The sequence below is a fragment of the Rattus norvegicus genome, chromosome 19 (genome assembly GCF_036323735.1).
Source record: "Rattus norvegicus strain BN/NHsdMcwi chromosome 19, GRCr8, whole genome shotgun sequence".
NCBI lineage: Eukaryota > Metazoa > Chordata > Mammalia > Rodentia > Muridae > Rattus > Rattus norvegicus.
This window is the reverse complement of record NC_086037.1, coordinates 65,568,997-65,595,259: the sequence shown is the minus strand read 5'-3', so window position 1 is coordinate 65,595,259 and position 26,263 is coordinate 65,568,997. Positions and strand designations below refer to the sequence as shown.

Sequence of the window (26,263 nt, the reverse complement as noted above, 5' to 3'; positions counted from 1 at the left end):
CTGAACCTCCCAACTGCAGCGACGAGCTGGGGGCGTTACCTCTGCGTCTCTGCACAGGAGGTGGAGCCAGGCGCCCCTTTCCCCTCCACAGATCCGGGGACAGCGGGCCGGGCCGATGCCCAAACTTTCCCGGGTGTGGGGAGTGCGGCTGGGGTGGGGGAGGCAGCCAGGGAGGCGCGGCGGCAGGGGTTGTGGCTGAGCCCTGGGCGGGCTGTGGGGCGGAGCGGTCCGGGCGGCACCGCCCTCCAGGTGCCGGGCGGGGGCCGAGGCAAGCGCCGCTGCAGGGAGAGCAGGCCGGGCCATGACCCCCGCGGCCCACGGCTGCAGGCGCGTCGCCTGGTGTCCCTCACGGCAGCCAGCGTCCGCGCCCAGCGCGCCCCAGGAAGCGGTGAGTGTGCGCGCGCCGTGCGCGCCACGGCAGACGCTCCGGGACCTGGGGTTTGGCGATCTGGGACATAGGGAGGGACCCAGGATGAGGGACCTTAGGATCGTGGAGACCTAGGAAGATAGGGATCCGGAGGTGGGGAATCCGAAACGGTGGAGACCGGGGTTGCAGAACCCGGGAGGGGAGGGAGAGTGGGGTGGGGTAAAGACGGGGGGGGGTAGCCTGTGTAGACCCCACGGTGGTAGGGACTCCAGAGTGATGGGAGACCCTTTGGCCCCTGGCGACCCACAACTTCCTGCAGACTTCGCTGATCTGCTCGGCCTCCTCTGGCCGCGTGTCTGACATCGGGCGGGGGCGTGTCCCGCGCGTGGCAGCCTCAGGCCCCTCTTTGCACCCGACTGGGTTGTCAGGTTGCCGAGCAGTCGGGCAAGGTGGGGGCAGGAGGCCTCGGGAGAAACCGCTTCCCTCCACCAAGTGTTTCGAATGTATTATTGATGAGCTGCCTCGCTTAGGGGCGCCCAGTACATCAAAGCAGCTTCGCGACCGCAAAGGGCGACCCGCTCGAAGCAGGCACTTCTCTTGGCAGGGCTGGCCCTGGCAGATCTGGGGAGGGCGCTTATTAAAAAGAGGACCCGCAGCTCCCCTTGGGGATTCTGAGGGCAGGAAGGACTTCTGGTCTTTGCCAAGAGAACAGTGCAGCGCAATGTAGGAGTCGTTCCCGAGAGAGTATAGAAATGTTAGAACACGCCCTGTTTTACAGATAAGGAAACTGAGTCCCAGATGGCTTCTCCCGAGTGGCAGACTCTGATGTCTCTCTAGCCTGAGACACTTCCCTGGTTGTGCTAGCAGAAGAGAGCACCTCTTGCCCATTCAGATCCCTTTCCTAGCCAGGGCACAATGTAGCCTTGGTTGCATCGTGGTCCCCCCTCCCCCAGGTTTCCCTCCCTCAGGTCCGGGTCCTCTGCACAGGAGAAAGGCTGTGTATTTATGGAAAGACTTAATCCCTCCACCAACCCCAAGGCCGTGGAAAGCTGTGTCTAATCTGTCCCTGGAAGGCCTCAGCTGGTGGGCACACACCAGGCCAGAGTGTGCGTCCCCTAGGGAGGCGTAGGTCACTCGGGAGACTTAAAAAGCAACTCGTCCTCCTGGGCTGAGGACGCTGAGACATTAGTGCTTAGCCAGCAATTGGCTAGTGCCAGGCCTGCTCCTGAGCTGTCTTTACTCACACCAACCCTCTAACCAAAGCCTCCTCTTGTCCCCATTTTAAAGGCAGGAAACTGAGGCAGGAAGGTTGATAAGTCCAGGTGTTAGCACCGAGGCAGGAGGGAATGGCTTTCATCTCAGGTGCGGAGGTGGGGTGGGGAGCTGGGCCAGGTCTGTAGAATCATGGGAAGTAAGACCAACATAGAGACTGATATAGCCCACTCAACAGAAATCCTCTTTGAGTGTCAGTCTCCCAGCCGCCCCCTCTCCCTGCCAAGGTCCCCCTACTAGTAACCACCGAAGTATTATCCTTCCCCCTGTCCCTGTCATCAATCTTTAGGGGGAAAAATTAATTTATTTTTTATGTGTACCAGTGTTTTGCTGGCATATATGTCTGCCCCCTATACATGCCTGGTGCCCTTTGAGGGCCTTGGATCTGGAGCTGGAGTTACAAGCGGTTGTGAGCTACTATGGGGTGCTGGGAACAGAATCCAGGTCCTCTGCGAGAGAAATAAATACTCTTAACCACTGACCCCTCTTCTCCTCACACCATCCCACCTGGGTGTTCAGTCTGCACTGTTAGAGAAAACATCTGGATACTTTGTTGCACTGTTACCCGTTGTTAGCTGTGGGCTTTATTGTTTAGCAGATGTTTTTAATGCTATGGAAGCCGCAGAGTGGAGCATGGATATCCACTAAGTGGCCCAGAGCAGGCAGCAGGCTGGTTAGCCCCCAGTGGGGGTCTCAGTGATTGTTGGCCTCTCTAGCTTCCCTGAGACTCTCGGTTCAGCTTTCTGGCCTTGAAGGGAGGTACCCCAAGGCTAGCATCTATTCTCAGCACGGTGCTGGAGCTGGAATTGAAAGAATTCTAATCCTGCTGCACAAATCAAGTGACTTTCCTAAAGAAGGAAGAAAGTCAGATGCGCCTGTGCCGGGTGGAAACAGCTCCATGTGGGAGCTTGGGAAGCTGCTAAAAGACCAGGTTGCCCTGCCCTGCTTCCCCCAGCCTCTCAGGTCCACACACCTAGCAAACAGTCACATTCCTTCATTCTGACTGCTCCTGCCCAGCCTGATTCTTAAAGGACAGCTTTGTTAAGGAGGTGGGGCCGAGTACCACTGTGACTCAGGCTCTCTTGGCAGAAGGCACTGGGCAGAGACCATGGTGAGGGGCTCTCCCACCCCAACTCTCTGCTATTCAGTCTTCTATTCAGGATAGCTGATGCCACGCCCTCGGGGTTAAGGCTAAAGTAGCCAAGGTTCCAAAGAAGGAACCAAAAGAGGCCCATCTCAGGCCAACTGCAGGTTCATACTGAATCATAGGATATAGCTTTCCCACACGGGACCCAGGCATCCTCCCTACAGCCTGGAGCCTGACACTTCATCCCTCAGCTGCTCTAGGTTTGTGCGGCCCTGGAGCCCAGCCTCCCCCAGACACAGTGCAGAGCCTGCCTTCTATGAGCAGGTGCCCATCATGATGCTGTCTGATTTTCTGTGTGTTGCAAACCTGTGAGAGCCAGGTGGCGAAGTCACTTCTGATGCAATTAGTCTCCAAAGCCCAGAGAAGCCCTCACTATCCGCTTTCTGAGGCTCTTCTTGAGTTTTGACTGTGTCGTGTGCAGTACAGCGGGTGAGCCCTCCCTCTGCAGGAGCTCAGGAGGGAGTAGACCCAACCCTGCAAGAGGAAGTAAGGGTTTCTAACTGCCTGCTTGTCACTGGGGAGGATCTGGCGACCATTTGGTGATGAGGTTTTATGTCTCCAAGCCCATTGTTCTGAGGAGACTGTAAACAGAGCTCAGGTACTCTAAAGAGGAAGCTGTTCACACTGCAAAGGTGTCAAGTGAGAGACTTTATGCCCAGGCCCCCTCCCAGGATAGCCAGCAGCCTGTCACTTCCCTCTGCTCATGTGCTGCCCTGGTACTTAGCTGAACTGACAATTGAACTGAGGGAAGGATGACCCTGGACCCCCCTTTCAGGAGGAGGAGGAGGGAGTTCTTTTGAAACCAGATCTCAAGCTCCCTATGTAACTGGTGCTAGCCCTGAACTCCTTATCTTTGAGCCTCCACATTTTAAATCACTGGATTAAAAGTGTGCAGCCCTGTGCCTGGCTCGGTGTGCATTTCCTGTGAACCAGCTTGTCCTTCACAAAACAATGACACCGTGACCTGGATCAGAGGCATTACCGTGAGCTCCAGGCTGCCACCTAAGATGGGCTTTTTCCTTTTCCATTTTTGTCCTGTGTGTGCACATGCTTTTGTATGTGTGTGGGTATACATGCGGGGTGGGGGAGAATGCATATACATTGTGACTGCAAGGACATGTGGAGGCCTGAGGCTGATGTCAAGAGTCATCCATTGTTCTTCAGCCTCATTCATTGAGTCAGGATCTGTCAATCAAAGTCAGAGCTCATAGGTGTGCTTGCCAGCCAGCTCTGAGGATCCCCAGCCTCTGCTTTGAGACCAGCGGGGATCCGAACCCGGTTCCTCATCCTTGCCTTACAGGCACTTTAACTGCCGAGACATCTTCCCAGCCCCCGTGGGTGGGTTTGGTTTGGTTTGGTTTGGTTTTGACGAATACTTTGCGGACATATACTCTACCCTGACTGCCAGCCTCAGCCTCAAAGCAGTTCCCACTCAAAGCTGGCCTTCTCCCACCACCACCACCGCCACCACCACTACCACCACCACTTTGACTTTGTTTCTGGCACATTCCAGGCATGACAAAGACTAACACCCTCACTGTTCCCATGCTCTGTTGGGTGGCTGAAACCAACTCCCAACAGACAGAACCGGAGGAGCCAAGCTCCAAAATGGGAGTGCACACCCTGCTGAGTGTCTGACTGTATGTAGCCTGGCTGTAGTCAATGGGCCCCTGATGAGGTGATTGACAAGCTGGGCTTTAGAAGCTGATGAGCTCCTGCTCCTCTGGTTTGAGTATCCCAAGTGCTGGGCTTCCAGGCATCCACCACTGGGCTCTTCCTGCCTGCCAGGCAAGCCCTCCTCCACTCTCACATCTCATTAGGGGTGCCACCTTCACAACCCTCTCCACTTGCTGGCAGAACCCTATGTTTAAGATACCCTGTTCTGCCTGCCCTGACACTGTGGAAGATGTTTGAGTCAGTTTGAACATGGCAGAGTCAAGTGTCAGTCATGCGGCCCCCTGCCCACCAGTATTAACCAAACAGCAATTGCACCAGAGTCTAACTTGGAAAGCTTGGCAGGTGACTGTGTCAACAAAGTCCATCCCAACATAGGGGTCAATTCTTAAAAGCTGCGACCCTGGGGTTGGGGATTTAGCTCATCGGTAGAGTGCTTGCCTAGCAAGTGCAAGGCCCTGGGTTCGGTCCCCAGCTCCGGGGGGGGGGGGGGGGAGCTGCGACCCTGAGCTCTCTACATGACTTGCAGCCACTTTGCAGAGCACTGAGCCTGGTACAAAGCAGTCCTTGGCCTCCTGGGAGGAGGGACCTTGGAAATCTAGTGGGTTTGGGGAACTTCCTGAGACTTTTACATTGTTCATTTCCTGAGTGTTAAGGAGCTTCCCTTTAGGTCTACACAACCCCAGGCTGCTGGCCACTAGAGTGACTCACTTTGGGGGAAGTCCCAGCACCCTCTATACCCTAGCCCACCCAACCAGGCACAGATCCCTGCAAACAGATGGCTCCCAGAAGCCTCTCAAGGTATGAGTCTCCTATCTCAGGTCTGCTGAGTTCTATGTGGCCTTGGGCTGCTGACACTACCTCTCTGAATTTTGATTGCAAAAGGTGTTGACAGTACCTGGATGGTGGAGTGTCAGGAGTGGAGATGGCCCCCATCACCCACCTCCTGCTTATAATTGATCAGTTACTTGTGTTCTAAGGAAATTGTGGATGGAAGGTCAGGAGAATGTGGGTGGGAACTTTTCTAATTCCCATGGACTAGGGACACAGCCTGGAATCTGTATTGAGAGTCCAGGGGACTGGGCTTCGGGTCAGTAGTACAACGGATATGCCTGCTCTGCACAAGGTCCCCAGTTCGATCCCCAGTACCACAGGTAGACAGTGAGATCAATGGCTAGGAACCTTGAAAGTCAGCAGGGCAGGGGTTGTAATGGAAAGATTACCTGCTGTGGTAGGTTTCATCGGCCCCTCAGCCTGTGGGTCCTCCATCTCTGGGGTCCTTACAATTGTTGCTTCCGGGGGTTGGGGATTTAGCTCAGTGGTAGAGCGCTTTCCTAGCGAGTGCAAGGCCCTGGGTTCGGTCCCCAGCTCCGGAAAAAACAAACAAACAAACAATTGTTGCTTCCACACCCTTAACCCTGATCAGCTTCACCTGGACTTTCCCCAGCAAGCAGCCCTCTGCCCCCCAGCACCACATTTACTCCAGGTGTGGTCAGCAGACACTGTGACCTCACAGCTGGCTTGTTTCAGTACCCCTTCCTGTTGTGTGCCCAGATGGCCAAGTAGGGGCCTGGCCACAGGGGCTGGTACAATGACATCCCCACCCCTCTGAGTACTCTCCTCTCTTCACAGGCCCGCAGAGGCGACGCCATGGGGCTGAAGCCCTCCTGTCTGAAAGGTAAGGCCTGGTGTGGGGTTTGGGGCCAAGGGGCATGGGGGAGCAAAGAAGGGGTGGCTGGGGGAGAGATAGTACAGGGCGACCCAGACTCATGGGACTCAATGGGACACCTGTTAAGGCAGTCCACGTGTACAGTAGGGATGCTATACATGCTTGTTCTGCCTCTGCGGCCCCCTCCAGTCCTTCCTTCACTGGAGTTCAGTACCCCAGGGCTTCAACTCCCTCCTCAGAAGGAAAATTCTGAATAAAGGGGTACCTGGTAAGGGGAAGGCAGGCACAGCTCTGGGAGTTGCCTTCCAGGTCACTCTAGACACCTTTCATCACGCAGGCAAAAGTCAGCTTGGCTAGTTCTGCGTTGGAAGGCTCACTCAAGAAGGGCACAGATCTCTGTTCTGATATCCAGAAGGAAACCAAGGCACCATAGCCCCCGTGAACAACAACCAAAGCCTTCTGATGTCCTGTGGGACAGGCATGGTCCCCACCCTAACCTCTGAGCCTTAAGGTCCAGACCTGCCCTGGACATCCCTGCTGGTACCCTAGGCACAGCATAACTGCTCGTCATCAACCAGCCTGGCAGTGGCACCATCTGTCCCCACAGCTCTCCCAGGCTTCAGGGCCATACCAGCCTTAGACCTCACTGTCTGCTGTGTATTCTTAATGGCTGCTACCAAACACATACTCCCTACCCTACATGCTCAGCCACTGGCCAGACACCAGGTTCCCCTCCCAGCCCACCCCAGGCTCCTCTCCTCAGCCTTCTCTTGTCCTTCTGCCCTCTGACAGGCCTGTGTTCCCCCACTCACCCAAAGCTCTGGAGACCCCATTTCCTTGTCCATAAAGTGGGGTCACGGCAGGCATGGCAGACTGGACATTCAGAAGTTCCAGGCTCCCAGCACTCAGACTGCCCCTGGGGTGCAGCTCTTGTGATTATGCCGGTGGCCTTCTGTTCCCTGGACCTTCCAGCCCTTTCTCTGAGGTCTTAGGAGACTTAAGGTCTCTGGGTATAGGCTGAAACATTCATTGATCGCAGTTAACACCAACAAGGTGAGCCAGACAGTGGTGGCACACGTCCCTAATTCCAGCCCCCGGGACACTGAGGAAGGCAGATTTATGATTCCAAAGCCAGTCTGGTCTACAGAGGGAGTTCCGGGTCAGCTGGGGCTACACGAAGAAACCATAGCTCCAAAAAAAAAAAAAAAAAAAAAAAAAAATCAAACCAAACAAACAAAAACATACAAAAAAAAAAAAACCCATAAACCCATAAACAAAATGAACTTCTAGAAGACAGACAGAATTGCTACACCCCCACCCCCACCCGCAGCACCCAACTCCTGCTCCCAAGAGAAATGAAAAGTCTAGGAAGGAGTAAATTAAATGGTGAATGGACATCTCCTGAGCGCTTTGTGTGAGGGGGTGGGGCAGATTTAAGACAGCATCCCATTGGCCCAACTGAGGTCTTGTGCCTTAGCCTGGGAGGGCGGGGCATCTTGACTGACAGCTCCACCCGGACTGCAAGCAACAGGAGCACCGCAAGGCTTGCAAGGTGGCCCCAGGTTGGAGGAGCCCTTACTGCACTCCAAGACTGAGTGTCTCCGGGACCCCAGGCTTACAGGAGCTGGTGGACGAATGCCCAAGTGTAGAAGTGGCTGAACGTGGGACAGCTGGTGGCAGGGGGAGTTAAAGCCTGAGTGCGTCCTTCTACTGCTGTGGCCGTGAGTCTTAGACAAACCGTGGCTGTGGGACCCTTCCTGTCATGTTGATGGGTCCTCTGCTCACCATGGCTGTGAGTCCACCCCTCTCATGTGCCCAGTGCAAAGCATGTCCGTGATGTCACTGTTCTGTAACCATGCAGAATAGGCATAAACTTCGCCCCAATGACTGGCGAGGGCACAATTTGTTATAGAATGCCACTGTGGGACATTGGCCCCTACCCCGACATCTTGCCTCTCTGGGCAACAACTCTAATGCCTTGTACACGTGGACCCCACGCTTCTAAGAGATTCTCACACTTCATATGGGTGGACCACTCTTTTGTCTGACTGTGTTCATAGCAAGTTGTGGTTTGTACCTCTGTGCCGTTGGGTTAGATGACATTTCACAGTGTGGATTTTCAGTCAGCTTCGTGTTATTGCCACAGAACACCTGAGATAAACAACTTACAAAGATGAAAGTTTCCATCCGTGGTCACCCTGGGCCTGTGGGTACAACCAGGTGTGATTGTGTTTGAGGAGGGTTAAGAATGAGAGGTGCTCATCTCATAACAGTTAGGAAATTAGAGAGGTCGGACCAGTAGCCAGGATCTTAGTATATCTTGAGGGCATGTCCTAAATGACATAACTCCCTGCTGGCCTTGCTTTTTACAAATGTCCCCATGGGCTGGGGACCAGGACCATGACAGGTGGAGCTTATGGGATACTTAAGATCTAGCTAGGCATGTGAGTGCAATGCCAACAGTCGTGAGGCTGAGGCAGGAGGATTTCTGCATGTTTGAAGCCAGCCTGGGCAACATAGTGAGCTACGCCATCACCCTAGTGAAAAAGTGGGATGGGACGTGTTTTATTTTCCTCCCACCCGTCAATGAAGACTGGCCTGGTTATATCAGGATGTCTGAAAAGCTCAACCCCAGGACGTAGACTGATTCTTCAATAGAACACACCTCCATCCCACACCGCCACAAGGCTAAAAGCCGTACTGCACCAAGGACCCTGGGGCAGGAACTTTGAAGAGGACTCTTCGAGGCGGCAACCCATCCCATGCAGTTTTCATTGTGGCCTTTGGGTGTGTTAGACTTGGCCTACCTGGAGTCACTCAGCCTTGGTCCCTGGAGGTGATGAAGCAATTCCACAGAGGCCTGGACTGACAGACAGAGGACCCTGAGACTCCTCACTGTGTGCTAGTATCAAGACCCAAGACTGATCCACCAGCCCAACACAGCCCCTCTCCACCACTTTGGAGCCTGTGCACTCGCTCCCTCTCCACCACCTTGGAGCCTGTGCACTCGCTCCCTCTCCCTCCCTCCTTTCCTTCTCCCTCCACTCCCTCTCCCTCCCTCCCTTCCTTCTCCCTCCCCTCCCTCTCTGCTCTCTCCCCTCTCCTCTCTCTTCTCTCCTCTCTTTCTCCTCTCTCCTCTACTCTCTCCTCTTCTCTCTCCTCTCTTCTCTCCCTCTCCCACCCCTCTCCCCCCCTCTCTGTCATGCATATATGTACACACACATGCACAGGACACACAGGATAATGTTGTCCCCACAGGCCTAGTCATGGCCAATTTCTGTGTGGCTGGCTCCAGTGTAACCATAGATTTGACTCCGTGTAGTGCTGTGTACTCTTTTTTTGTTTGTTTGTTTGTTTGTTTGTTTCCTGGAGACACTGTCTCTTGTAGCCCAGGCTAGCTTCGAGCCCGTATAGCCAACTTTGTGTTGGCTAGCGCTCTACCACCGCTGAGCTAAATCCCCAACCCCTGCGGCTCCCCCTTTGTTTTGTCCTCTTTGCTTCTGAGTATGCAGTTGTCCGGCTCAGCCACCCCACCCCCCACCCCTGTTCCAGGATGCTATCACTGTGAGGTCCTTAGCTGACTGATCAAACCTTCAATCATTCCAATAAGGCTGGATTCACCCTGGAACCAGTTCACCCCTAGAGGTGGGGGATGGGGGTCTGCTGATGTCACTTACAGGACAACAGAGGCAAGGGACCCAACCCAGACCTACCTAGGTCCTCCATCCCTGGGGCTCAGCTGTTCCCAGCCAATCTTCTTGGTAGGCTGCCCAGCTCAGGCTACCTCAGGGGTCCAAACCCGTTCAGCTCTCTGCCCGAGCATACACACTGCACACTGCACTGCACACTGCACTGCACAGCATCCCCTCTCTGGGCTCAGAGTTCTCAGAGAAAAGTGAGGCATCCTCCACCCAGCCACACTGTGGTTTGAGTATCCTCTAGAGAATTCTACCGAGTTCTACACAGAGGCTTTGCTGAGGGCACCATCCCCTTAGAGGACAGGGCCCTCAGAAACGTGTAGCTGCCATGCTGGTAGTCTCTAGAGACAGAAGGATGGTGAGCTAGGGGTTAGCCTGGGCTATGCAGTGAAACCCTATCAAAAAACCAACCAACCAACAAATTAATCAAGTTTGGGCTGGTAAGATGGCTCAGCGGTTAAGAGTACTTGTTTTAACAACCTGTTCCAACTGGTTTTGATTCCCAGTACTTACGAGGTGGCTCACAATTGTCCGTAGCTCCAGTTCCAGGGGTCCAACCTTTTCTAACCTCTGTCAGCACAGATGTACACGCAGGCAAAACACTCATACAGTATATAAATATTCTCTCGCCCAAGGCCAGGCCGTAAACAACCGGTGACAGGCAAGATGAGACGTGTACATACATTTGAGGTTCTCATGGGTTTGGGAGTTTTTGAGTAGGGATGTGAATTTTTCAGTTCCCAAGTCTACCAAGTTTATTGGGAGAGCTGTGAAAAGCCTAAGGGTTGTTGTCCTTGGGTGGGCTCGAACCGCCAACCTTCTGGTTAATAGCCTAACCCACTCACTAACTGACTGCGTGACAGAGACAGTTAAATATTCCTTTAAAAGATAATATATTTCTTTTTAGAAGACTTGTTTATTTTCTTATTTACTTATTTTATGTATGTGAGTGCATTGTCACTGTCTTCAGACACACCAGCAAGGGCATCGGCTCTCCTTACAGATGGTTGTGAGCCACCATGTGGGTGCTGGGAATTGAACTCAGGTTCTCTGGAAGAGCAGAGAGTGCTCTTAACCGCTGAGCCATCTCTTCAGCTCCCTCATTTATTTTCAAGTGTGTGTGTGTGTGTGTGTGTGTGTGTGTGTGTGTGTGTGTGTGTGTGTGTATGGGTTCCGGTGCCAGAAAAAAGCATTAGATCCCCTGGAGCTAGAACTCCAGGTGAATTGTGAGCTGTCTGATGGGAGCACTGAGGACCAAACTCAGGTCTCGGGTCCTCTGTAAGGACAGCAAGTGCCCCCCTCCCTCAGCGCTTCTCAGCAGCCTCACCCCCAAGTACTCAATGGCACAGGTTGGCTCCTACAGTCCTACCCACCTCAGTGACCCCTGCTTCCCATACCTGCCCTTCCCCCAGCCTTCTTCCCACCACCCCTCCTGTTTCAGGGTCTTTGCACCTGCTGGTCCCTCTGCTTGAGATACAGTCTCCTCCGTACCCATGGTGGCTCCAGTGTCAGTCAGTCCAGCCTAATGTTGGGGTCCCCCATGGCTCCTCAGCCTCCCTCTTTGTATCGCCTTTGTCTGCAGCCTGGACCGTATGCTCACATCGCTGTATGTGTCTCTTCTTAGGGTCCCCTCATAGCCATGGCATAGAGTGGGCACTCACTGTAGTTGTTGGTAAAAGAAAGCCTGCCTCAGATTACAACCCTGGTCTGGGCCCCACCCCCAGAGCAGGCAGCCTTCTGGAAGTGTGCCTAGCTTCTGTTCTGGGCTCAGATACACCCAGATCCCTACCCCATGGTGGTAGCATTGCCAGCCACTGAGGTTGGGACTCCCCAGTCCCTCAGAAGCTGGAAGTCATTTTATAAATGGAGACATTAAAGGCCAGGAGGTCAGGAAGTTTGGTCCTTTCGGGTGTGTTAGCTTTTGTTAAGCTCACACTAGATTTGAGGGGCTCTATCTCTGCTCTAAACCCAGTGATTGGCATCTGCCTCCCTGTGCGGTGGCAGAGAGAGGGGAAAGGTAGACAAGAGAAGCTGCTGCAGGGTCTGCAGGTGTGGGAGCCACTTGGAACCAGGAGAGGCAGAAAGGAGCCGCCCCCAGGCCCCCCTAGAATTGCTGGCCCCAATACCACCTCCATGGTAGGGCGGTGGCCTCCAGAGCTGTGGGACATAAAAGTCCCACTGTCTCAGTCACACAGTTTGTGGTCGTCTGTTAAACAAGCCTTAGAACACTTGCCCAGGCTGAAGGAGAAAAATGTCAGCCCAAGTAGTTGACAGAGGGGAGCCCAGGCCATCCATACAAAGTTGGTCAGCCAGTCTGCAACCTCCTGGGAGCTCAGAAGGAAGAGGGTGAGGAGGGACCATATCTCTGTTGTCACAGCTCCTGAGGCAACAGTTCTCAATCTGTAGGTTGTGACCCCTTATGGTGGTGGTGGGGATAAGGGGGGTTGGGGGATGGGGGTGCATGTCACCTAAAACCATCAGAAAATATAGATGTTTACATTAGAATTTATAACAGTAGCCAAATTCCAGTTATGGAGTAGCAAAGAGAATAATTTTCTGCTTGGGGTCACCACAGCATGAGGAACTGTATCACAGGGTCACGGCATTAGGAAGGCTGAGAACCACTGTCCTAGGGAACAGGAGAGAGGGTAGTGGCCAGCCTGACTCTGCACGGCTTGACTGACAGGCAGGTCACGCCCATCCTCAACTTTTGGAGGGGGCTCCCTCAGAGCTAAGCCTCTTAGCTCTGAAAGCCAGACTGTAAGGCTCTAGAAGAGGCAAGAAGAGGGAGAACCAGCCCCAGCCCCAGCCCCAGCCTTACTCCTAACCATGGCCTACAGATTAAATCCCCTCAAGACCACCAGCCAGCAAGAGTTCCCTAGGCCAGCACTTAGGCCCCAAGACCTGACAGGACCAGCACCACACTGAGCTGTGGGTAGGTAAATTAAATAAAGCACCTCCCATTTCTCTTGCCCTCTTTGTTTGCTCAAGGGATCCCCAGATAGTTGGTACTTCCTGCTCAGAACTTCCCGAGTGTCTTGGGGGGTCTGCTACAGTCCGGCTTCCCAGCAGATGGGCCTGGTGTCGTGCGCTGGGTCCCAAGTATTCTTGTTTTTTTCGTTTTTTTCTTTTTTTCGGAGCTGGGGACTGAACCCAGGGCCTCGCGCTTGCTAGGCAAGCGCTCTACCACTGAGCTAAATCCCCAACCCCGGTCCCAAGTATTCTTAATCCCCCACTATAAACAATAATGTATGATTACACACGTATGTATACGTAGATTTTATACATGTATAGTCTATGTAGATTTGATCTTACAGGTTTAGTACAGTGTGCTACCGTTGTACAGAGAAAATAGTCAATGCTCTGGGCCGAAAAGCTTTTGACTTCTGAACAATGGTAAACCGGGGTGTATGTGTCTCCCAATGCTGGCAGCATGACCAGAGTTCCTCAGAATGCACATTGTATGTGTGTTTATGGGTAGGTATATGTTTATATGCATTTGTACATGTTTGTATGTGTGTTATGTATGTATTGGTGTTTGGCTGGGTGGTGGCTCATGCCTTTAATCCCAGCGGCACTCAGGAGACAGAGACAGGTCTGTAAATTCAAGGCCTGCCTGGGGTATATGTATATACATGTATGTGTTTATATGTTTGTGTGTGTGTGTGTGTGTGTGTGTGTGTGTGTGTGTGTATTCCTATAAAAAGACTGGTGTTAAGGATGTAGGTCAGTTGACAATTCCAGCATTCAGCAGGAGGATCAGAAATTCAAGGCTAGGGGCTGGAGAGACGGCTCAGTGGTTAAGAGCACTGACTGCCCTTCCAGAGGTCCTGAGTTCAAATCCCAGCAACCACATGGTGGCTCACAACCATCTGTAATGAGATCTGATGCCCTCCTCTGGTGTGTCTGCAGACAGCTACAGTGTACTCATATATAATAAATAAATAAATCTTTAAAAAAAAAAGAAATTCAAGGCTATATAGAAAAGTTCTAGTCCACCCAGAGTGGTCAGCACAAAGACCTGAAGACTGATCTAGATCTCCTTCCGGAACCTTCTGTACAGAGCCTGCCCACACAGGTCCAGCCCAGGCTGACCTATGAGTGTGGTGATTCTTGAAAGCCTGTTTGAAACGCCTCATCTCGTGCCCGAGGCAAAGTCCAGCTTCCTGGCTGACTCTAGGACTTACCCCTTCTCACTAGTGCTTAGGCTAAGCCTCAGCAGTGCCCGATGGCCTCAGGAATTAGGGCACTCACCCCAGTATCAGGGAGCAGATGCCCTCTGTAATCGCCCGTGACACCCCCACTCCTCACTGCCGTGACGCCCAGCGCTGCTGGAGCCACTTAGTTAGGACCCTCGACTTGAAGTTTATCTGTCCAGACACAAGCAGGGTCAGGAGGCTGGCCAGCCTGCCCCTCCCAAGCCTGCTCCCTCCACTCCTTCCTTTAAAAGAATACTTTTGGCCAGGCGTGGTGGCACAGCCCTTAATGCCAGCACTCAGAGGAGGCAGAGCCGGGATGGCTGTGCAGGGGTAGTTTGAGACCAGTGGGAACCGCACAGAGAAATAAGAATGTTCTCTCCGTATTCTGTGACAGTTTGGTGAATGTATGTAATGTGACTTGAGCCTTCATCCTTGATAGCTTCAGAGCCTTGTCAAGTGGCCCCTGGCAAATGAGCCTGGTGCCCCCCACACCCCATATACCACATGGCAGATAGAAATATTGATAGATCCCTGTCTTTCTCATTTGACCAATGTGATGGTGAAAATGCCTTCTTAGGAGGAACTCTGCATTTTTTCTTTTCTTTTTTAAATTATTTATTTGTGAGGTGAGAGTGGGGTCCACGAAGGCCTCCAACTCACAGTCCCCTGCCTCGGCTTCTTGAGTGCTCTGAGTCTTGTTTCCTTCTCAGAGAGAGCAGGAAACTTCCTCAAAACACACAGCAAGTGGCAGGTACTCTGGCGGCAATGGGGCCCCCTGGTGTCTGTCAGGGGTGCTGCAGCCCCTTATGTGGCTCCAGCCTCCGGAGTGTGTGAATGGCTATGGCAAAGACAGGAAGCCAAAAGCTATCAGGTACCTGCTCCAGGCCAGGGACACATTCTGGGCCTTTACCAAGAACAATGGCACGTGCGTGCGCGCACACGCACACGCACACACACACACACACACACACACACACACACACCACATGTGCACACAATTTTCTTGAAGCATAGTTTATAGCCCAGGCTAGTGTGGAAATTACTTCAGCGTAGCCTAGGATAGCCTAAAATTGAATAGCCAACCTCTTGCCTCAGCCTCCCAAATGCAGGAATTATATAGATTACACCTGTGATTCTCAACTGAGGTTGGTGTGTGTGTGTGTGTGTGTGTGTGTGCACGCACACTCGTGCACGTGTGCATGCATGCATGCATGTGCATGTGTATCCCACAATCAGAATGTCCCAGACATCAGAGAAACAAGCCCCACAGTGTGGGATGTGGTGACACGCACACACTGTCAGCAGGAAGGAGGCTGAGGCAGGAGGATCAAGAACTCAAGGCCTGAACAGCAGAACAAGGCCTTATCTCAAGAAATAAGCACATGAAATGAGACAGGAACATCCTCCTGCCTCACTCTCTCAGGTGCAGGGATGGCAAGTGCTCACTGTTGACCCAGAGACATCAGACATGTCCCATGGGTCCAGCTCTGCTTGTTTCCCATAACAAAGCTCTACAGTCACCCTCCTGTGTCCAGTTTAGGGTTGAGAGGCTGAAGGCCAGGAGAAAAGACCAGAGCTGCTCAGTGATGAGGCTGGGGCTGGACCCTGTGAGCTCTCTCACCGTAGCCGAGAACCAGCAGCCCTCCCTGAGGGCCCTGTAGGGTGGCAGGGACTGGTTGCTGGATGTAAGAGTGTACAGGCGCGCAGGCAGGAGGTCAGCCCTTAGCCTGAACTCTCTGGCAGCCTCCTCCCAGGCTCCTCCCAGTGCAAGCTCCAGCAGTGGGTCCCTGACGCAAGCAGGAGCTTTTCCCTTAATTGAAAAGAGATCTGAAACCGTCTCTGTTGGACCCAGGCTGCTGGAAAGTGGGAAAAACTACCCGAACCATCAGAGTCGTCGCCACATCTGTAGTAACGCTAGGCTCTTCCGGTGGTTGGAATTATAAACAGACAGTGAAGGAAAATGAACGGCTAGCTGTTGTGAGAGATTCTTAGCATTCTCTGCCCGCTCAGCTCCTCGTTCCTGCCCCAGGCCCCTTGCTAAGGCAGTGACTGCCCTAGAGCCCCCCTCTATCCTTTCTGTTGCTTTGATTGCCCCACTCCAGACAGCTCCCATCTCCCCTCAAGCCACCAATAGTCTGTTGTTTTTTCCTTGTCCCTCTTGTGACCAAGCCAGACTCATGCCTGTGTCCCCAGGAGCCAACATCAAACCCACGGGACAGTAGTGTGTCTCTGCGTGGTGGCCCTCCTAGCGAAGTGTTCAAATGGGGTTTGTCCTCTCCAAGCAGACTCTGTAATCTTTGTGGTTCCCTTGTTGGGAAGAGTGATCTTAGAGGCCCTCAAAGAAATGGATGAATAAGAACCCCCCCACCCTCGTCCTGCAGTTGTTTTTGCCAAGGGTGTAAAGTGAGCACACCCAGGACAGAAGCTCACTGCTTTCACTCTGATGGAGGCAGGGCCTGAGATGCTTGCCCAACTGGTACAAAGGGGAAGCATGTGATAGAGCTTGGGGAACGTCCAGAGTTGGGAAAAACAGGCTCGAGGTTGGGGGAGGTTTGTGGAATATTGGCTAGCTACCTCTGATCGGGGGGGGGGGGGGAGAAAACTTGTCTCACTCTGTTTCTGTCTCTGAGACCTGGAGCAGGAGGCAGGGGAGGCTCAGGAGGCAGGCTCAGAAACGTCTGTGGAATCATTTTGATCTTAGTTCTGTGCCCAGCGCCTGGTGCACTGCCTGGTACATGATGGGTGCACAATAAATGCCTGTTGTTGGAGCCAGACCTCCTCCGGGGCCAAGGCTGGGGTTATTCCTTTACCCAGAAGTGGGTCACCAAAGCCTGATGCAACAAGTGGGCAGCCCTGGCCAAGACAGGCTTCGTTCCCAAGACCAGGGCCATCCAGCAAGAGAGAGGAAGGTAGGAGCTGGGGAGATGGCTCAGTGGTTAAGAGCACTGACTGCTCTTCCAGAGGTCCTGAGTTCAAATCATCTGTAGTGAGATCTGATGCCCTCTTCTGGTGTGCCTTCTATAAGTACAGCTACAGTGTACTTATATATAATAAATAAATAAATCTTTAAAAGGGGGGAAGAGAGAGAGAGAGAGAGAGAGAGAGAGAGAGAGAGAGAGAGAGAATCTCCCAAGTGCCACACTGAGCCTGAACTCCCATTCTCTTGCCTTCACCTCCTGAGCACAGGCGTGCGCCACCGCACCCTTATGTGCTACTGGGATGGAACCCAAGGCTTTGTGCATGCCGGGCGAGCTCTATCTGCTAAGCCAAATTGCCAGCTAGCACCCACCCCAGCTGTATTCAGAGCAGTAGAGCCCCTGATGGACAGGTAGGGGGTTCTTCCTACCAGGTGCCTCTTATTGGTTGGATTGATAAGGAAATGCTAAACTTAAGCTGGTATTCCCGGAAGGTGCATTAGAAGGCCCTCGCCCTAGTGACCTGAGCTAGAGCTAATGGCAGACAGTGCAACCCAGTGGTTACTCAACCTCCCTAAGGCTGCAGCTCTTTAATCCGGTTTAATCACATTGTGGTGACCCCCCGCCCCTCAACCATCAACCAAGCGGCAACCATTTCGTTGCTACTTCATAACTATAATTTTGCTACTGCTACGAATTGTAATGTAAATATATGTGTTTTCCAACGATCTTAGGCGACCCCCCTCCCAACCCTCGTGAAAGGGTTGTTGTTATGGGGGTTGCACACGTTGAGAACTGCTGGTCTAGCCCCTCTGTAGGGTCACTTTGTATCCCCAGCGGGAGAGGAAACAGAGGATGAAGCAGTTGAGGCCACCCCCTAGGTAGATTGATACCCAGCTTTCCGACCGACTCACGCTGTTCTGGCCTCAGCAGGTTGGAGCTTTCTGTGTGTGAAAGTTGCTTTGTCGGAGGTAGACAATGGGCCGGCTCCCGATAGAGCCAGAGTGCTGTTTGACAAAGCGCCACTAGAGGGAACCCGTGAGCTGTAATGCCCGCTCAGGGACAGAACTTTTGAGGGGAGACCCAGGGAATGCTGAGAGGGAACCTTGCCTGCACCTAGGATCTTGGGGTGTCCTAGGTGGAGGCTAGATGTGGGATCATGGGAGTGAGTTTACTTGGCCCTGAGCTTTAGAGCCAATGAGAAATGGAGTCCGAAGGAGGAAGGATTAGAACAGGCTCTGCTTACCTTGTCTGGGAAAGCTGCAACAGGGGCCTGGCCAGCTTGCTGGGGAGACGGAAACCAGCTTTGTGTCCTCCAGGCCCTTGCCAGTGTCACCCTAGTTCAGGAGTTCCCAACCCTGGCTGTTTTCATCTCCAGGAAGCTTTACAGACAGCCCCTGTCAGGGAAAGGGAGACTCTGGAAAATGGAGACTCCCAGGTAACTGTTAAATCTCCCAGGGTGAAAGCCCAAAAGAGCAGGAGGAAGAGAGCTGTGTGTAGTAGTATGGTGGAAGTTGTGGGTAGGAGATTGAGGCCAACCTTGGCAATGGGAAGCCCAGGCTCAACGTCAGAAGAAAGCTCTCAGAGAATTCCCTCCGGCGGCTCTGGGGTTGTCATAGCCACAGTCAGCCAGCAGAGGGCAGAGTTTAGCTCTCAGCCCCTCCTTGCCAGGCTGTGACCGTGTTGGAGCTCAGCTGCTCTGAAGGCAGCTTAGCCTGGATCTGGGGAGTCTGGTTAATCTACCATAGAGACTGAGGTACTACAGAAAAGAAAGCTCACGGCCAGAAAAGAAAGACCCCAGCCTTTGGCACAGCCCTAGAAGACCTCCTGCACAGGCTTCAGGCCTACCCCAAGCCTAGGTCCCTGGCCTGTGCCCTGCCTCAATTGTCCTCCTGGAAACATGGGTCTCTGGCCTATTCCCTGCTTCACTTGTCCCCTAGAAACACGGGTCCCTGGCCGGTGCCCTACCTCAATTGCCCCCCTGGAAACAAGCTTCCAATAGCCTGAGGCCAGCAGAGAATTGACAGATGACAGCTCAGGCCCCAGGGTGGCTGGCATTTGTTTTTTAATCTTTACCATTGCCTAATCCTCCTGAGAGCTCTGCTTCTGCCCAGAGGCGTGAGGCTGTGTGCAGGGGCTGAGGGGCCAGGGACCTGCCCTTCCCTCTCCCTTCCTGCTCATCTCTCCTCCTAGTCTCCCTCCCTATTCCCTACTTAAACCCCTCTTCTCCCCTGTCCCTCCTCCCTCTCCCCTCCTTCCTCCTTGCCTTTTCTTCCTCCTCCCTCCCCCCTGCCTCTAGCCTTTCTCCTGGGCTCCCTGAGCCCCAGATACTGTCAGTTAAAACAGGGTGTGGCTTTGTCCTCAAGCCACACCCTATTAGGATGTAAGTCCTGCTGGGGGAAGTGTGACCCTTCACTGTTGTGTCCCAGTCGGTGGAGGGAGGGGAGGAAGGGGCTCTAGCATTAGGGGGCGGAGTTCAGTCACGATTGGATGAGCAGCATCTCTTACTCTCTTTCTGAAACAGGATTTCTCTGTGTAGCCCTGGCCGTTCTGGAACTCACTATGTAGACCAGGCTAGCCTTGAACTCACAGAGAGCCACCTACCTCTACCTCCCAAGTGCTGGATTAAAGGCATGTACTGTCAACAACAACAACAACAATGTTGTGTGTGTGTGCACGTGCGTCTGTGTGTCTGTGTGTTCGTGCACACTTGTACCTGTATGTGCATTGGTGTTTTCTCCTTGTGTGTATGCCTGTGTGAGGGTGTTGGATCCTGGAGTTATAGACAGTTGTGAGCTGCCATGTGGAGGCTGGGAAGTGAACCCAGGTCCTCTCTGAAAGATCAGTCTGTGCCCCTTAACCCCTGAGCTATCTCTCCAGCCCAGCATCTCCCTGTCGCTGCCATGGGACCATGTGACAATGTACACACGGTATGAACACGTGGTGCTGACACATGATGATACTCAGTGTCCTCTGCTATTGTGGGTTGGATTGTGTCATCCCAAGATTTGTCCGTAAAGATGTCGTAGTGGCTCCTACTTATAAATCCCAGCACAGATGGGGCTGAGGCAGGAGGATTGAAAGCTTGGGAATCCAGGGATATGTAGTGAGACCCTGTCTCAAAACAAAACAAAAAAGATAGTTCAGGGTTTTAATCAAAAGGGTCATTTAGGGCTGGAGAGATGGCTCAACGGTTAAGAGCACCCGACTACTCTTCCAGAGGTCCTGAGTTCAATTCCAGCAACCACATGGTGGCTCACAACCATCTGTAATGGGATCTGATGCCCTCTTCTGGTGTGTCTGAAGACAGCTACAGTGTACTTATATATAATAAATAAATCTTAAAAAAAAACATTAAAAAAAAGGGCCATTTAGGGGTATGATTCATCAGCCATGGTCAAGGTGACTCTTGGCTGGTCACTGTCCTGTTCACTTAATGCTGAGGTGACCAACCGGTACCAACAGGACACTTGGGCGTGGTCTTATCATGGGTGCCGTGTTTACAGACTCGTACGTCCTGTTGTCCTTGCTCACTGCAGGCTGAAGGCATTGATTGATGTGGAGACTGATGATGTCTTCTCTGGGGACCAGGACACTGTTGAGGCCCAGGGTGTCTCAGCCACTGTGCTGGGAGACAGAAGCCAGACAAGGCTGATTGCCTGCAGCCATCCTGCCCTGTGCTCCTGGCCCTGGCCTGCTGGGTCAGAGCCTCCAGCAACAGTTGTTTGTGTTTCTGGGACAGGGCTAAAATAATTGAGTGGTTGGGCTGGAGAGATGGCTCAGTGGTTAGGAGCACTGGCTGCTCTCTCAGAGGTCCTGAGTTCAAATCCCAGCAACCACATGGTGGCTCACAACCATCTGCAATGAGATCCGATGGCTTCTTCTGGTGTCATAAAGATAGCTACAGTGTACTCACATACATAAAATTAATTAACAAATAATTCTTTAAAAATAATTGAGCGTGTATGTATGTGGGTATGTGTGTGAGTGTGTACATGTATGTTTCTTTTTTGTTGTTGCTTTTTCAAGATAGAATCTTACTATGTAGCCCTGGCTGACATGGAACTCACTTTGTAGACCAGGCTGGCCTTGAATGTATAGGCATCCGCCTGCCTCTGCCTCCCAAGTGCAACCACTGCTCAGCTTAGCTTACCTATCTCTTACAGTCTTACCGTATCTCTTGGTTGGCCTTGGATTCCTGAGTCTCCTGCCCTAGCCTTCAAGTTCTGGGATCAAGGTTTACCCCACAAGCCCATGCTGTAGCAAACATGGCCTCCAGACCCTGGAGTACTTGGTGTCCTCCTAGGGGAGTGTCTGACCTCCCACACAGCCAGTGGCCCATGGGAGGACAAGGACTGTCACTTCTGCCCATTCTGTTCTCTCCTGAGTCCTCTCCCCTCATTGAGTCCCCCCTCCCCTGGGTTCTCCTCTCCCCTGAATCCTCCCCACTCCCCGAGTTCCCAAACTCATTTGATTACAAAGTCCCTTCCTGGAACATAGCAGAAGACCAGGTGTCCCAGGGCCCAGACCTTGGGAAAGGCTGCTCATACCTGTCCTTGGGACGTGATGTTAAGGGATTCTTGGTGCAATCAGGCTCACACGCTTAGCTACTGTGTTAGGGAGAAGAGATCGTGGAGCCAGGAAACCGAAAGAGGAATTGGAGAAGCATAGAGAAGGAACAGACACAGGAGGGGGAGGATGGACCAGCAGGCTGGGGCCTAAAGGTGTGAGAGGTAAGGAAGGGTGACACTCTGGCTGCCAGTGGGTGCCAGTGGACACCGGTGACCGCTAGAGGATGCTGACAGGGAGGGAGGGAGGGAGGCAGGGCAAAGAACAGCAGTGTCTTAGTTCCTTTTCTTTTTTTTTTCTTTTTTCTTTTTTTTTTTTTTTTTCGGAGCTGGGGACCGAACCCAGGGCCTTGCATTTGCTAGGCAAGAGCTCTACCACTGAGCTAAATCTCCAACCCCCTTAGTTCCTTTTCTATTGCTGTGACAGAACACTGTGACCAAGGCAGCTTATTTATAAAAGAAAGCATTTAATTTGGGGGCTCACAGTTCTGGGGGTTTAGAGTCCATAACCTTCACGGTGGGAGAGTGGCAGCAGGCAGGCATGGCGAGGGCTGAAGCAGTAGCTGAGGGCTTGCATCTGATCCATAAGCAGGAGGAAGAGACAGGGCTTTTGAAAGCTCAAAGCCCAGCCAGTGACATACCTCCTCCAAATGAGGCCACGCCTCCTAATCCTTCCCAAGCAGTTTCACCCACTGGGACCAAGGAGTCAAATATACCAACCCGTGGGAGCCATTTTCATTCAAACCACCACAAAAGATTGTGACAACTCACCTGAGACCTGTAGCTCGGCATGGGGAGAACAGCCGGACTGAATTAGGGATGTGGAGCCTTGTCTAAGCTGACATGGTGCCATAGGCAACCTGAACATCTGAAATGGGGCAGCCTGTGTCATGGAGCAAGGCCTTGTCTCACACATGCGCACAAAAGGACCAGAACTTTCCCTAAAGAGCCCTCGTACAGGGCTGGAGAGATGGCTCAGCGGTTAAGAGCACCCGACTGCTCTTCCAGAGATCCTGAGTTCAATTCCCAGCAACCACATGGTGGCTCACAACCATCTGTAAACAGATCCGATTCCCTCTTCTGGTGTATCTGAAGACAGCTACAGTGTACTTATATATAATAAATGAATAAATAAATCTTTAAAAAAAAAAAGAGCCCTCGTACAAAGGATATTCCTAGGAGCTGGAGGGATGGCTCAGCTGTCGAAGGACAGGCTCACAATTAAACCGCCAAGGGACATTCCCAGACTAAGGAACATCCAACATGGAAACTTCTATGAAACACTCAGAGGAGATGCCCATCAAGGGCGGTCACTCCCATGCATACCTCTGGGCACAAACAGAGCTCAGTGCCCTCATGGAGCATCTCAAGGTTGGGAATACCTTCCCCCCCCCTTTTTTTTTAAGATTTATTTATTTAGGGGTTGGGGATTTAGCTCAGTGGTGGAGCGCTTGCCTAGCAAGCACAAGGCCCCGGGTTCGGTCCCCAGCTCTGAAAAAAAAAGAAAAGAAAAGAAAAAGATTGATTTATTATATATGAGTACACTGTAGCTGTCTTCAGTCACACCAGAAGAGGGCATCAGATCTCATGACAAATGGTTGTGAGCCACCATGTGTTGCTGGAATTTGAACTCAGGACCTCTGGAAGAACAGTTAGCGTTGTTGTTTTTTTTTTTTTTTTTTTTTTTGGAGCTGGGGACCGAACCCAGGGCCTTGTGCTTGCTAGGCAAGTGCTCTACCACTGAGCTAAATCCCCAGCCCCCAGTCAGCGTTCTTAACCACTGAACCATCTCTCCAGCCCCTTCCCTTCCTTTCCTGAGCCTCAGTCTCCCCATCTGTGCAGAAGGAATGACAGTGTCCCTTGGTGGAGCCTGGGCACTCTCAGAGTGAGGCAGAGACTGAGTGACTTTGGCAGGCGCTACTAGGGGCGGGGTCTGATGCTCTCTCTATCATGTCCTGTCTCCCGCAGGCTTTAAGATGTGTGTCAGCAGCAGCAGCAACAACCACGACGAGGCCCCCGTGCTGAACGACAAGCACCTGAGTGTGCCCAACATCATCATTACACCCCCAACCCCGACGGGCATGGGGCTTTCCCGGGATTCCAACAGCCAAGGTGAGCCAACACCACTATGCCAGAGCTGTTCCCGGGACTCCTGCGTCACAGCCTGAGCTGGTCCCCATCTCCCCCTGAGCTTGTTAACGTAGGTCAACTTTGTGGCCATTCTGCTCTGGGCCCCCTTACCACGATGCCAGCACTGGCAAGATGTGGCCCATTGAGCAATTGTCTAGGTAGTCCTTGCTGGCAGCTGGGAGGAGGATGAAGTAGTCTGGGCTGGCCCCCATGTCACCACGTCTTAGCCTCTCCATGGAACTGAAAGTTGCTCCTTCCCTGCCAACAGCAGAGACCACCATAGTGTTGGCTGCAGCTGCTTGGACGACAGGGTAGATTAGGAAGCAGAAGTATGTCAGGCTGTGGCTGTCCTTGGCTCGTCCAAAGGCGAGGGAAGATATGAAGTGTCCCTAGCCAGACAGCATGACAGGGTAGGGTGCAGACTGGCATCTTGTCTATCTCTTCCTGATGCCCACTGAGCTGGTAAGGGAGACCGCTCTCTCGTGCACTGAACAGATGTGCATTGAGCCAGGCCTAGTGGGACCAAGTCCCCAATCTCAGCTACTGGGGAAGCTCATGCAGGAGAGCCACAAGTTCAAGGCTGCCTGAACTCCGAAGGAAGCTCAAGACAAGCCCAAGCAACGTAGCCAGACCCTGTCTCAGAATAAATCTTGAAAAAGGGGTTGTGTCCTGCTCAGTGCTGGAGCGCTCAAGGCCCTGGGCTGTATTTATTCCCAACACCAAAGAAAAGAAGGAAGTGCTGGGTTAGTCGTGGCTGGCAGCCTCTACTGAGGAAATGGGTGGTTTTCTCACAGCTGCTGGGGAGCATATTTAGTATAGATCCTTGGCTACAGATGGGCAAACTGAGGCTCACAGAGGCTCACAGAGGCTGGTGAACAAATGATGGAGAGCCGTCACTGAGTCCCTTCGGGGTGGGTTGTATCCTGGGGAAGCAGGCCCCAAAGGAATAATAGGTTGTAGGGAGAGGTAGGGATCAGCAGGAGGGTAGGCCGCCCTGGCTTGTTTTAAGTCTTAAGAGAGAAGCAGCTCAGATCCCAGAAGACCACCCTGAATCCCTGCAGAGGGGCAGCCACACCAGGTACTTTGTCAGCGCATCAGGCTGCCCTGGGAAAGAAACAGGTGTCTCTCAGGATCTCTCAGCATCACCACATGGAGGGCCAAGCTTCTAGCACACAACCCCCCCCTCCCCGGCACAAGCCCCGGCCAAACTATCTTCCTTTGTGGCCCTTCCCAGAACCCCTCACCAGGCTGCCCGATGGATGCACACCTCAGTTAGCTCTCATTCTAGTGCCCTGAGCTGGAGGTATTATTTGTAGCGTTGCTTTAGAGAAATGGGAAGGAGGGGATCCAGGGAAAGAAAAGGACTCACCTGAGGGGGGTACAGCAGGGTGAGAGAGGAGCCAGGCTCCCAGCCCGTTGCTTCTTAGCTCCATAGCCACTGTCTAGACCGACATACAAGACATCAGAGACCCAGCCCTCCGCTTAGTCACAAGGGTGTATCTCTCCAGGCCTCAGTACCCCTGTAAAGTTCCCAAGGTCATTATTTACCCCACAGAATTGTGGGATGATATTTCAGCCTGAAGCTAAGTGCTTAGAAGGCTCCTGAACCCTGGGAGAAGTCCCTTCTAAGCCTGGACAACTGTGGGGTGGGTGGTTCGAGAAGGGCAGCCCACACAGTCTCTCGAAACTCACACTTTTTTGGCTCCACCATGCTTCCGAAATTCCTGAGCCTGAATTTCACCTGCTCCTCAGAGGAGCTGCCGTGAGTGTCCCTGGACCTCAGATGTCATCTTCTGTGCAGGGAAGACAAGAAGAGAGAGACAGAGGTCTCACAAGGACCTCGGCCCCTGCACATGGCAGTGCTGTTGAAGCTACCCATGGGGGTTAAGATTGGGAAGAGCAATAGACTCAACCAGGGCCCCGCGAACTGGGAACACTTGTCCCAATCTCCAGGAGTCCTGAGAAAGCACCCCGACAATGATACCTCTCCCTGTCCCCAGAGGGGTGCCAGGTGTTGGGGGACCTGAGGCACTGGGGATCCCTTTCAGCCTCTGTGACTCTGAGACTTGGCTATGGGAGGCTGGGTTAGTGGCCTGAGGTGAGGACGTTAGGCCTAGGAGGAAGTTGACCGAGGAGAGCCCCCTCCCTCATGCTGCCCCTCTCTTTCTCCTAGTCTGGATGGATGAGTTGGGGTCTTATCAAGATGATGAAGAACTTGAGCCCGAAGTCTGAGAAGTTATCTTGTAGTGAGACCTGTGTGGCAGCCACCAGCCCCGCTGCCCCTAGTCCCAGGTGTTGGGGGCATGGCTCTCTGAGCAGCTGGATGGGGACAGCCAAATGGGCCCTGGACTAAGACAGGGATGACCAGAAGAGCACAGCAGGTCGCTGACCCCAGTGGAGCAGACATCTGTGGCCTCCATGTCCACACCAACCCAGACCCGGGCTTGGTGAAGAGGAGGCCCATCCCACTCTACGGTCAGGTCACCGTGACCATGGACCTTGGCCCTCAAGGCCACAGAGCACAAGGACTTCTCGCCAGAGCAGGGCTTCTGTTTTTTACAAGTTGTTTTACAGGTATGGAACCTACGTCCTGAGCGAGATTTATAAATAAAACTCCTTTGTGA

General features: G+C 52.9%; 1 protein-coding gene across 2 annotated transcripts; it reads left to right on the top strand.

Annotated features, from left to right (window-relative positions):
• Positions 1-265: 265 nt before the first annotated feature.
• C19h16orf74 (similar to human chromosome 16 open reading frame 74) lies at positions 266-26,263 on the top strand. Of its 2 annotated transcripts, NM_001400990.1 has the most exons (4): positions 266-388; positions 6,093-6,138; positions 23,478-23,621; positions 25,813-26,263. In NM_001400990.1, the coding sequence occupies exons 1-4, from the start codon at positions 302-304 to the stop codon at positions 25,869-25,871; spliced, it is 336 nt and encodes a 111-aa protein (NP_001387919.1). In that variant the 5' UTR covers positions 266-301; the 3' UTR covers positions 25,872-26,263. The 2 variants fall into 2 exon arrangements, with proteins under 2 accessions (NP_001387919.1, XP_063134218.1); XM_063278148.1 differs by lacking the exons at positions 266-388; positions 6,093-6,138 and adding an exon at positions 16,675-16,935.

Excerpts from the sequence above, each read along its gene's own strand:
- C19h16orf74 (NM_001400990.1), top strand. The coding sequence starts at position 302 with ATGACCCCCGCGGCCCACGGCTGCAGGCGCGTCGCCTGGTGTCCCTCA. Across the intron at positions 6,139-23,477 it reads GAAGCCCTCCTGTCTGAAAG|GCTTTAAGATGTGTGTCAGC; the intron begins GTAAGGCCTGGT and ends TGTCTCCCGCAG. Across the intron at positions 23,622-25,812 it reads CCGGGATTCCAACAGCCAAG|TCTGGATGGATGAGTTGGGG; the intron begins GTGAGCCAACAC and ends TCTTTCTCCTAG.